The sequence below is a fragment of the Podarcis melisellensis genome (assembly GCF_964234715.1).
Source record: "Podarcis melisellensis genome assembly, chromosome: 15".
Lineage (NCBI taxonomy): Eukaryota > Metazoa > Chordata > Lepidosauria > Squamata > Lacertidae > Podarcis > Podarcis melisellensis.
This window is the reverse complement of record NC_138532.1, coordinates 7440330-7452248: the sequence shown is the minus strand read 5'-3', so window position 1 is coordinate 7452248 and position 11919 is coordinate 7440330. Positions and strand designations below refer to the sequence as shown.

At 44.6% G+C, this 11919-nt stretch overlaps 1 protein-coding gene across 3 annotated transcripts in view; it reads right to left on the bottom strand.

Moving 5' to 3' along the window:
• Nucleotides 1–3669: 3669 nt before the first annotated feature.
• LOC309358144 (chromaffin granule amine transporter-like) overlaps nucleotides 3670–11919 on the bottom strand; it is a 94607-nt gene continuing 86357 nt past the window's right edge. For all 3 annotated transcript variants that reach the window (XM_081890983.1, XM_081890984.1, XM_081890982.1), the window contains exons 12-16: nucleotides 11667–11718; nucleotides 9629–9692; nucleotides 6915–7034; nucleotides 6306–6439; nucleotides 3670–4416 (exon numbers count right to left, since the gene is read on the bottom strand). In XM_081890983.1, coding sequence (XP_081747109.1) covers nucleotides 4303–4416; nucleotides 6306–6439; nucleotides 6915–7034; nucleotides 9629–9692; nucleotides 11667–11718 — 484 coding nt within the window. In that variant the 3' untranslated portion in view covers nucleotides 3670–4302. The remainder of the gene's footprint in view (nucleotides 4417–6305; nucleotides 6440–6914; nucleotides 7035–9628; nucleotides 9693–11666; nucleotides 11719–11919) is intronic.

Genomic DNA, 11919 nt, shown 5'->3' with positions numbered 1-11919 from the left:
AAACGACATGCCCAGATAAAGAGATGCGTCACTCTTTCTTGATTTCGTAGCTCTAGGCTGTAAAAGTGTGGACGTATGGAGAGGTGGGTTTGAATCTGATGAAGGGACACAGGATTGGCTGAATTGCAGCTAGGGGAGGAGCCTCTCCGTGCGTGGCGACCAATCAGAAAGCTCAGCTGTTTGTTTCTCTTTATCAGTCTGGTTAGGGTTTTAGCCGCGTTATTCCTCCCGCTTTTGTTGCTCTTCAATGTATCCATTTTTAAAGAAATTAGTAAATTGCGGGGGGGGGGGCTGTCTGCGTAGTAGGAAAGTCTATAGCAGTGGGGGGCGATCCTGCCCCAGCCCACCCAAATTTTGTTGTTTAGTCGTTTAGTCGTGTCCCAAACTCTTCGTGACCCCCTGGACCAGAGCACGCCAGGCACTCCTGTCTTCCACTGCCTCCTGCAGTTTGGTCAGACTCATGCTGGTAGCTTCGAGAACACTGTCCCACCATCTCGTCCTCTGTCGTCCCCTTCTTCTTGTGCCCTCCATCTTCCCCAGCATCAGGGTCTTTTTCAGGGAGTCTTCTCTTCTCACGAGGTGGCCAAAGTATTGGAGCCTCAGCTTCAGGATCTGTCCTTCCAGTGAGCACTCAGGGCTGATTTCCTTCAGAATGGAGAGGTTTGATCTTCTTGCGCCCGCCCTCGGTAGTGGCGCCCGCCCTGTGGAACGCCCTCCCATCAGATGTCAAAGAGATAAAGAATTACCTGACATTCAGAAAACATCTTAAGGCAGCCCTGTTCAGGGAAGTTTTTAATATGTAATGCTGTACTGTTTTTAACACTGATTGGGAGCCGCCCAGAGTGGCTGGGGAAACTCAGCCAGATGGGCGGGGTATAAATAATAAATTATTATTATTATTATTATTATTACTTGCAGTCCATGGGACTCTCAAGAGTCTCCTCCAGCACCAGAATTCAAAAGCATCAATTCTTCGGCGATCAGCCTTCTTTATGGTCCAGCTCTCACTTCCATACATCACTACTGGGAAAACCATGGCTTTAACTATACGGACCTTTGTCGGCAAGGTGACGTCTCTGCTTTTTAATATGCTGTCTAGGTTTGCCATCGCCTTTCTCCCAAGGAGCAGGCGTCTTTTAATTTCGTGACTGCTGTCACCATCTGCAGTGATCATGGAGCCCAAGAAAGTAAAATTTCTCACTGCCTCCAGTTCTTCCCCTTCTATTTGCCAGGAGGTGATGGGGCCAGTGGCCATGATCTTTCTGCAGCTAATTTCAAAGTATATCAGTTGCTATTCCTTTTTATTTAATATAAAAAGTAAATGTAGCTTTGCCATGAGAAAAAAAAATCAAAAATCTTTATTAAGGCAATGCTGTTACTAGGTCAACTGAAATGCCACAAAATAAAGCTCAAGCGTTTCATATGCGCTACCTGGAGATGCCAGGGATTGAACTTTCATGCAAAGGATATCTTCTACCATTGAGCCTCAGTTCTTCCCTTAAATCCCTACACTGAGTACCAGATCACCAAACCAGGAGATAGGCATCTGTGCTTGCTCAGGACAAAATGCTGCAGTGTAGTTTGTGCCATTTAAATGCCTTCAGTCCTTGTTCACAGTTTTTTTTTTAAAAAAAAAAACATTGCAGGGAGAGAAAGCAACCACCAGTGTCTCAGGAGCCATCTATATGCAGGTCCTTTCTCAGAGGTTTCTTCTCCACGTTCCTTTGGAAACCTGGCAGCATGAACAAGGATGCCCTGATGCCCATGAACAAGGATGCCCTTCCCAGTCTCACGCCTGGACTGTTTCAAATGGAAATTGTGGTTGCGTCAATGATAGAGACAGGCAGGTGCAGTCAGCCCATGACACACACTGATGGGTGTTTTTTAGTTCCTTCAGGGACAGTTGAGATGAGACGATTCAGAACAGGGATTTGCATGGAATACGGGGAGAGGTGGGGAGTGTGCAATGCATTAAAAAGGCAACAAAGCCTTCTAGAGTTTCTCAGCACAACAGTCCTGCTGGATCAGAGCAAAGACCCATCCTTTCAGGTATCCTGCTTCCCACAGAGACAAATGAGATACCTTCAGGAAGTTCACAAGCAGCACATGAAGGCAACAGGCTCTTATAGTACACATAAAACAAACTGGTCTTTGAATACACTGCTTCTTGATAATGGATGTCCCTCTTTATCATCTTTCCCTCTATTGGGAAAGGTCCATAGCTCAATGGTAGAGCATATTCCATGCATGTAAGAAGTCCCAAATTCAATCCCTGCCATTTCCAGGGTGGGCTGGGAGAGATGCCTGCCTGAAACCTTCTGCTAGTCAGTGTAAACAGTACTGAACTGGATGAACCAGTCATGGTCATTCTCATATATATATATATATATATATATATATATATATATATATATATGCAGGTTTTGGTGTCCTCGGGTGTCTTCCCGTGTAAAAGTTGGGGTGTCTAGGCGACGTTTCGACGAGGTCTCACTCGTCATCTTCAGGCTGGTGCTTTCGGCTTCTTGTTACTGGAACAGAGCTCTGTTCCAGTAACAAGAAGCCGAAAGCACCAGCCTGAAGATGACGAGTGAGACCTCGTCGAAACGTCGCCTAGACACCCCAACTTTTACACGGGAAGACACCCGAGGACACCAAAACCTGCATTCCTGTACCCGTGAAAATCTACGAAAGCAAATATATATATATGCCTTAGGTGTGAGTGCTGTTATTTAGGTAACCAAAAGGGCACCACTCTCACAAGAAGCAGATATCAGCATTATTCTCCATATGAGTTTTCTTGATATTTGCAATATTCATTGACTTTTAAAGTATATTCCTTTAGTATGGAGACGAAAGGCAGGACAAGAAAAGTGGATTGTGTGAATCCTGAACTAAGAGTAGTAAGAGACTTATACCTTGAGCCTGGAAGGATAAATACCTACTGTCCGAAGACCTCACCATCCTTGCTATATTTGAACACATTTTTTATATGTCACTTTCGTGAGGATACGTATTTCGACATGTAAATGGCTTACATAGATTTATATACAGTGGGCTTGTAACTTATGCTCCCTTTGCATATGTGATTGCAATCTTACGCGGGTCAGAGGGAAATAAATAAATAGATGGAGATCAGGGAATATCCACAGTTCCCCACTCTCCATTTATTTTCCCCCCCCCCCAGGTTCACTCAATGTGTTTTCCTTGCTTACTAGCCTCTGCAACGGTCGTGGGAATACCCTGGGAAGCTTCCAGAGCCCTCACACATCTTTTCTAGAACCCGATAAACAGCCCTTTGCCTCATTAGGGGGCATTTCCAGTGGTTCCTGACTTTGCATGGTTTTGCCTTTGCACATGGTCCCCCAGAACAGATTCCTTGCATACGTTGTGGGCAAACTGTACAGATGATTATAGTATTATCAATGTGAACTGATGGGAAATTTCCCCTTTTTTCACACACCCACCTGTCTGTTTTTCTTAACCTTTCTTTCTTTGTTTTTCTTCACGATGCAAATTCTGGTACTCACACTGCAGAAGTATGGACCTGCAACTGGTCAGACCCCCTCTTTGGGGTGTGTGAGATTTTATTTTAATTTTGGTTAAAACATTTGTACCTCTCCTGATGCAGAGAGGTTGCTAAAGGATATTGTCCCCGGATCAAGCAGAAGAATAAGTCAAATACCTTTAATCACTCAATAATAAGACAGCAAACAATATTTAGATGAATAGCAGAGACTGGCCACATCTGTTTGTTTCAAATAGCCATAGGGAGATATTTAACTTCTGAATGGCAAATGGGAAGTGTTTTAAAGCAAGGGTGTTAGTTTGCCTACACAATGCACATAAATTGACATTCCCTCTATTTCCAGGGTTCAGAGTAGGGGTATCATTGCTTATGTTGCCAAAATGGCACCACCCACATACAAGAAAAAGGCATCAGTAAGCATTGGGAAACTTCAAAGTTTGCAGAAGTATGAGAGAATCTTGGGGTTGGGAGACCCAAGAACAGTTGATGAGGACTCAACTTACTCAGCGGCTGTAGAATGAAGGTGGAATCCAGTTGGCAAGCCAGAGGGAGAAGGAATGGAATGGAGGAGCTGGAATCCTGAGCAGGGAGTACCCCAGGCTGCAGCATTCTGTTGCAGGACCCATTCCTGCATTCTAATGCCAACCTCCGCCATTTATTGTAGTACATGCCAGAGAGATCCCTTAGAGAAATGCACTTGAGGATCCCAGGGGGCTGCACTGACTTGACAACGCAGCCGTTGATTGAGTCTCGGTTCTGCTCATCGCTCTCAGCTCCTATTCTTCAGTCTCAGCTTCTTCATCACTGCTGTCTGTGAGTGGGAACTCCTGGAGGGCCTTCTGTGTGGTGTAGCTTCTGGTCTGCATGGGGCATTCTTGGCTTAGAATTGCCTTTGGGAGGGGGTAGGGGGGAGAGACAGGACAAAAAATATCAGATGCATTGTAAGGTGCTGGCCAAGAGATGATGATGATGATGATGATAATGATAATGATAATTTATTTATATCCCACCCTAACCAGCCGAAGCTGGGCTCAGAGCATCTAACAACAATAAAAGTAACACAGCATTCTAAAATCAATCCAATCTTGAACGTCAGGTCTTTTGCACTGGCTTGGCCCTTCAGGGGGAAAGGTCTCAAAGGTCCTGTTATCCACCTGTCCCAGTGAACGACACACTGAGAACCCCTGCCCTAGTACAACCAAATTCAGTGGTACCTCGGGTTACATACGCTTCAGATTACAGATGCTTCAGGTTACAGACTCCGCTAACCTAGAAATAGTGCCTCGGGTTAAGAATTTTGCTTCAGGATGAGAACAGAAATCGTGCTCCAGTGGTGCGGCGGCAACAGGAGGCCCCATTAGCTAAAGTGGTGCTTCAGGTTAAGAACAGTTTCAGGTTAAGAACGGAACTCCGGAACGAATTAAGTTCTTAAGACGAGGTATCACTGTATACAAACAACTCCTCCCTCCCTCTCTCCCTCTGGAGTTGTAGTCATAGGCTGTGTGCGACCCATACATATAAAGTACACAACTTCCCCCAAAGAAACCTGGTTTGTCCCACACAGAGCCACAATGCCCTGCACCCTTACCAAACTATGGTTCCCAGGATGCTTTGGGGAGGCTTTGCTCAAGCATATGATGGGCACATAGCCAGAGTTGCACCCGTGCCACATGCAGGCTGCTGTTAATGGGTGCTCTGGACATAGCAGCCCAGATGGAAAGAAGGGAGGAAAGCATGGTTGGAGTTTCAATAATTAACAGACTAGCCTTAAAGAAACTGAGCGTGCACATGTTTGCTCACTTTTGCACCCAACCTCAAAAGCCACAAGAAGCTGCTCACAATCATCTTTCCTATTTGCAAGAGAGGCACAGGCTATGCATAGATATCACTATCTGTCCTACAGAGGGAGCAATGCTGGAGGTACAAAATGTCATCCACCCACCTGTCCGCCCCACCTTTCCTTGGAGGTTGCTTCTGGCAGTTTCAGTTTTGCACAGAATTATCACACGGAGAGATCATCGTAAGTCTCTGCATGAATATGACTTTATAATATTTTCTTAATTGGGATTCATTTTGAAAATGCATACCAAACCTTTCGATCAGATTATTCGCAAGGCAGCTTGCCAGTCCAAAGAATACAAAAACCTCCATCCCAGCCACTTTTAGTCCTTTAGTGGCTGGTGAATGTGGCCAGAGTGTGCTCAGTTCTGAAATCCTGGGGCAACTCCCCGTTGTTCTTTCTGACAAGGAGGGATCAAGCAAGCTCACTGCAGCTGCACTTTCTCTGGCCAATGGATGGGGCCAAACAGGACCTCCCCTTTCCATGATGATTTTCCTGGGAAGTTCAGCCTCTCAGTCATCTCTTCTGCAGAGAGGGATGTTACCCTTTTCTCCCTTGAAAAATATATTGATCTGAAGGTGGAGGTTGGAAGAGTTACACTTCCCCCTCCTCCTCTTTCAGCTCTATGCGTTTCTTAAGTCCCAGATTAATTCTACTGGATCCACATTTTCTACAGGATCCAGCAGCAGTCTCCCAGTGCTCTTTGCTCCCCTGGTTAATGGCACAGGCCAGAGTGGATATTTTAGCTGCTTACATTTGGACTTCACCTGCTGGAATTTTCCCCCTTTTGATATTACTTTTGGTTTATTGGTTTCAGATTCTGGTAGGCACCTTGGACACGTTACGGAAAGGTGAGGTCCAAAATGTTTTATATAAATAAACAAGAAGACTAGGAACCCTTTGGATTCGGTCAGATGACTCCCTCAGAGGTAAACTTACAATCTTCTCCTCCTTGGCTGGTGGGCTCCGTAGGAACCAGCAGAGAGGGGCATATGCAAGGTTGATCCCTCCAATGATGACCATCAGCCAGGGAAAGCCAATGACCCGTACAAGAGAACCCCCAATAGAGGGACCTGCAAGCAAAGAATAATATCAATGCTTAGTTAATTCCGTGAGCTAAGTGCATTCAGGCTGCGCAGTAAATTCTGTTTTCAACATTCAGTGTCCTTCAAAAGCTGTGCAGTATTCAGAGACAGTGGGCTGATTGGGAGCTGGTGGGGGGATGAAGACAACTTTAAAAATCACAACTTGCATCTGTTCTGAGGTTGGGCAAGGGACACAATAGACTCTCTGAGGTGACTTTGTTTTGACAAATTACAGTTGAAATTAGAAAAAAAGGCCAGATGTTCTACTGCAGCCTGAGGACCCCTTCAGATGTCCTTTTCTATTGCACATTCTTGATGGTTTGTGTTCATGATGCTGTCGGAGCAGTCATAAGCCAGCATAGTGTATTGGTTGGAGTTAAATATTTAAAAGCTAGAAACGAACAGCACATGGGGGCAACCAATAGGCAAAGAAACCACAGGGCGGCTCAGTACTCATCCATACCAAAAGCAAAGCCCATGCAGAAGGCCACGTCAGCAATGGCATAGACACTGCCGTAGACAGAGGTGTGGCGAAGGTCCACCAAATATCCCATGATCGGCATCATTGAAGAATCCACCATACCTATTCCCAGAACAAAGGGGGGGGGGGGAAATGCCATGAGACGTAGAATTTAACCATAGCCCAGGTTTCAAACCACATGTGATTATTGTTCTGAAAGATTAATATTATTATATTATATTCAGTGCTTTTTTTCTATAAAAAAATGTTTAGGGGTACTCTCATTTTGACTCAAGAAAATCACCATTTTATAGTTCAAATCGGGGGAAATATATACAGTAAATGGACAAAAGTACAAAGATTTACAAAATGTTTAGGGGTATGCATATCCCTGTGTATCCCCCAGGAAAAAAGCACTGATTATATTAATGAATCCCTGTGAAACATTGTGAAGCAATCATATATAGGTATAATTTTATTGTATCTAAGCTGGGATAAAAAAAAAATATCTCCACTTAACATTTATTGGTTAGATATGGTGGCTATGAAATAACAGCAACAAATAACCCCAAAATACATTGCCTCCCCCATTTTCTTAACACACCACGTTTATGCAATTCAGTCTAGAAGATATATTCCAAGCAGACCTTTTGAATTCCCTGGGAATTTTCCCTGGCACATAGAGGCAAAGGCTTGTATTAGTCATACTGAGTACTGAGAAATTAATGAGGACAACAAATTTAGGTCCATGAATTTCAGTGGGTCTACTCTGTGTATGACTAACATTTGATACAACCCAAAATCTTTGCCCTGCCCCATCGCAAAAACCTGAAATGGCAACTCTGAATAACCCATCTGTTGACTCCCTTTAAGCTCCTTGCTTGTGAGTCAGATGCAAGGAGTCAACTAAATTAGAATGTGTTTCCTGGTCCAGCATGCACCGTTTTTGTTTGTTTGTTTGTTTGTTTGTTTGTTTGTTCTCTCTTATCCCAGTGTTGCAGTCACCCTGTCTCTTCAGTGCAGGCTGAGGATGAACACAAAGCTGAGATGCAGAAGGCCAGATGTCTGTCAAAGGAACGTATTTCTGTTATACCGATAGCAAAGTGACAATACAGTCCTCTGAGGTTTCCCTTCTCAGGTTATAGGGTATGTTTTCAGGATAATCTGTGTTAGAGTGGAGGGGAAATTTGAGATTTGTAGATGGTTGGCAAGTAGGAGCTTTGTAGGGTTCCATCATGCCGTTTGCTTTTGGGAAACTGATGCAGCTTTAAAGACTAGGGACTCAGGTACACTCGTCAATTACCGTATTTTTCCGTCTATAAGATGCCCCCATGCATAAGACTATTTTGGGGGACTCAGATTTAAGAAAATGGGGGGAGATGGCCCAGAGTATGACACCCCCTAATTTTTGACATTCTTTTATAGAAAAAAAGCCTAGTTTTATACACAGAAAAATACGGTATATTGTTATAACTGCGTTATAAACATGCGACAGCAGATGGCATTGTAGAGCAGTGATCTGTTGTTAAGAGTTTGTAGAACATGTTTTTCTGTAGCGTTTTCTTCATCTGTGTAGATCCAGTCAAAGACTGCAATATTTTTACTGAAATCGGAGTCCGAACCCAAAATGGGTCACATTTTTGCCCTGATTTTGAAGTCCCCCTGACCCAAAGTTCAGGGGATATATTTGTAAACATGTATTACGAAAATATCATTTATCTCCAGTATTCAGATTTCACAAGGGAGTGAACCCTATAAAAGGCAAGTCTTGGGAATTCAAGCTGCTCAGGATGAAATGCAGGGAACTCTTCCATTCCTGCAGTACCTGTTCCTTTCAGGTTCCTTCTCTCTTCTAGAGTAGAAGTCTCTACTGTCTGCAGTTATCACCACTAAAAAGGCAACAGTTTTTCTAGACTCGCTCAGCTCCTGCTGCTGCAGAATATAAAGGGCCAATGGCCCTCTCTCATCCATATTTATGAACCCTGTTATTACAAGGACTTCCTGAGGCAAACTATTTATTGAACAACCATCCTCATTTAACAATGTAAGAACAGCCTGCTGGAACAGTGTTTGGCTTGCACAAAGCTAATACAGAGGTTAGACTATGTTCAGTCTTTATTTAGCATTATTCTTTCATTCCACACCTTTTAATGCACCTCCCTGTCACTTTTCTAACGCCAATTCTTTTAAAAAGTAGATTTGTTGCACAAGCGCTTTAATCCAGTTTAATTGTGCAAACCTAAATTGGCATAATGCACTCGAATCCCTCCCACAAAATAGTGACAGTCTGGAAGTATCTCAAGTGTGGACAATCAAGGGTCAAACCTGGTGGGCTCCTGGCCAGAACAAGGATGGGTCCCCTCTGATGGTTGAAGTGCCCTGTCCATGCAGGACGATACTGACCTCCCCTCCAGCCCTTCTCAAAATCCAAGGGCCTTCAGACAGTGCATGTGTGCTCATCCTGGACTGCACCACTTTAGATTGCTGGTGGGGGTATTGTACAAGGGAATGCTTTCTTCATGTCAAACCCCACACACATCCAGAAAAGCCGCATATCCAGGAGAAGACTGCCCCATGACCTTTCTTCCTGGCATGCTAAGCTGCCATTTTAACTTCAAGCCTGCAATTTCCCCACCAGCCTTTCTAAAGCTGTTTGGCTGTTTTTCAACATGCATTTTTGCTCTATGTGTTTGCTGTGGACAGCTTCAAAACCTTACCAAGGGCAAAGCCAACCCCACCATTAGGCCCGATGAGTCCATAAAGATTTTGAGCCAGCGGGACCTATAGAACGAAAGAAATGAGATGGGGGTAAGGCCTGGAAAGGACGATAAAAGCCAAAGCAGCACCCTGCCTCTTATTTCCTTTACAGCATGAGTAGACAAACTAAGGCCCAGGGGTCAGATCCGGCCCAATCGCCTTCCAAATCCAGCCTGCGGACGGTCTGGGAATCAGCATGTTTTTACATGAGTAGAATGTGTTCTTTTGTTTAAAATGCACCTCTGGGTTATCTGTGGGGCATAGGAATCCGTTCATTCCCCCCCCTTCAAAATATAGTCCGCCCTCCCCAAGGTCTGAGGGACAGTGGACCAGCCCCCTGCTGAAAAAGTTTGCTGGCCCCTGCTTTACAGACTTAAAAGTGTGGATATGCAAGTTCAACACCAGGATATGAAATGAGAGCACTGGTGGAGGAATGAGGAGGGCAGGGGAAGCACACTGCCCCCAGCACCATCAGGGAGGGGTGCCGTCGTGCTGCGCACCCCCCACTGTGCTGTGTGCCACGCCCCCAGGATGCATGCCCCGCCCTGCGGGGTGTGCGCCAGACACGCCCCCACCTGCTCTCCTCCCCCGGTGCCAGAGCAGGCAGCTTCACCACTGAATGAGAGAACACATCTCAATCCAACATGATGACTCAGGTACCAAGAATGACATTGATTAGGAGTCTTGCGACAAAAATGTCACATTGTGGAGTGTCCCTATTCAGGGTTCCAGCAAGCCAGCCATGGCCCATCCCAGGATACTCCAGCCCTTCAGCTAATCTGTTTCTTGAAGGGAAGGTGCCTGGGACGGTCCTGGTCCTGGCCCTATAGGCCTTAGTGGTACAGAAGGCTCTTCCAGGGTTTCCCTGCTGGATAGCCTCGGATCCAGAGGTCGTCTGATCTTCTGCAGCATGTTCAAGGTCACGCTCCTGCTGCTTATCTGGCGAGTCTGCAGCGTCTGACTCTGTGCCTGGATTGCTGCTGGTTTCATGGGGAGTGCTTAAACCACAGTTTCCTGGTTTGGACATGGTAGGAAACCATGGCTTGACAATTCATATACAGGTGAAACTCGGAAAATTAGAATATCGTGGAAAAGTTCATTTATTTCAGTAATTTCAATTTAAAAGGTGAAACTAATATATGAAATAGACTCATGACATGCAAAGTGAGATATGTCAAGCCTTTATTTGTTATAATTGTGATGATCATGGCATAAAGCTGATGAAAACCCCAAATTAACAATCTCAGAAAATTAGAATATTAAATGAGACCGAGTAATGCAGAAGAGCTGAAGTCTGCTATTGAAGCATCTTCCATAACACCTCAGCAGTGCCACAGGCTGATAGCATCCATGCTACGCAACATTGAGTCAGTAATTGATGCAAAAGGGGCTCAAACCAAGTACTGAGTACATATGCATGCTTCTACTTCTCAGAAGTCCAATATTGCTCTATTTGCAATCCTTGTTTTGCTGATTTCATCTAATATTCTAATTTTCTGAGATTGTTAATTTGGGGTTTTCATCAGCTGTACGCCATAATCATCACAATTATAACAAATAAAGGTTTGACATATCTCGAGTCTATCTCATGTATTAGTGTCACCTTTTCAGTTGAATTACTGAAATACATGAACTTTTTCACGATATTCTAATTTTCCGAGTTTCACCTGTAAAGATGGGCATGGAAGGAGATGGGTAATGACTTTAATTCATCACTTGAGCAAACCACTGTTTATTGGAGAGAAACCTAAGTCTGAATTGGGCTACTGCCTTACTGTTTGGGTGGGTGGGGGTGTGTGGATTTTGCTTTCCTGGTGGATCATTGGTCTTCATTTCATAGCACAGAAAATTCTTGACTAGTCTGCTGCCGCCAAATACTCTTCCAGGATTCCTTTCCCACTCATAACACAGAGGGCCAGAGTTAAGCTGGCCCTGCGGCTTCTTGGCCTGGTTTCTCTGCCTGTCAGTCATGGAATACAGATTCACTAGTGTACTCACGCAAAGGAGGCTGACTCCCACTACCACCATCCCAATCAGTGAGCAGAGCCACCTATAAAGAAAAGGCAATTGGTGAGAGAGAGATCCGAGCATGATCTGAAGGGCACAGCAACCTTTCTGAAGCTAAGCAGGTTGAATAAAACTGACAATCTCATGCTGCTGTTACACAGATCTACGATGACACCACACTTGGAATACTATGTGCAGTTCCTGTTGTACATCGCAGAAAGGGTACTGTTGACCCAGAAAAGGG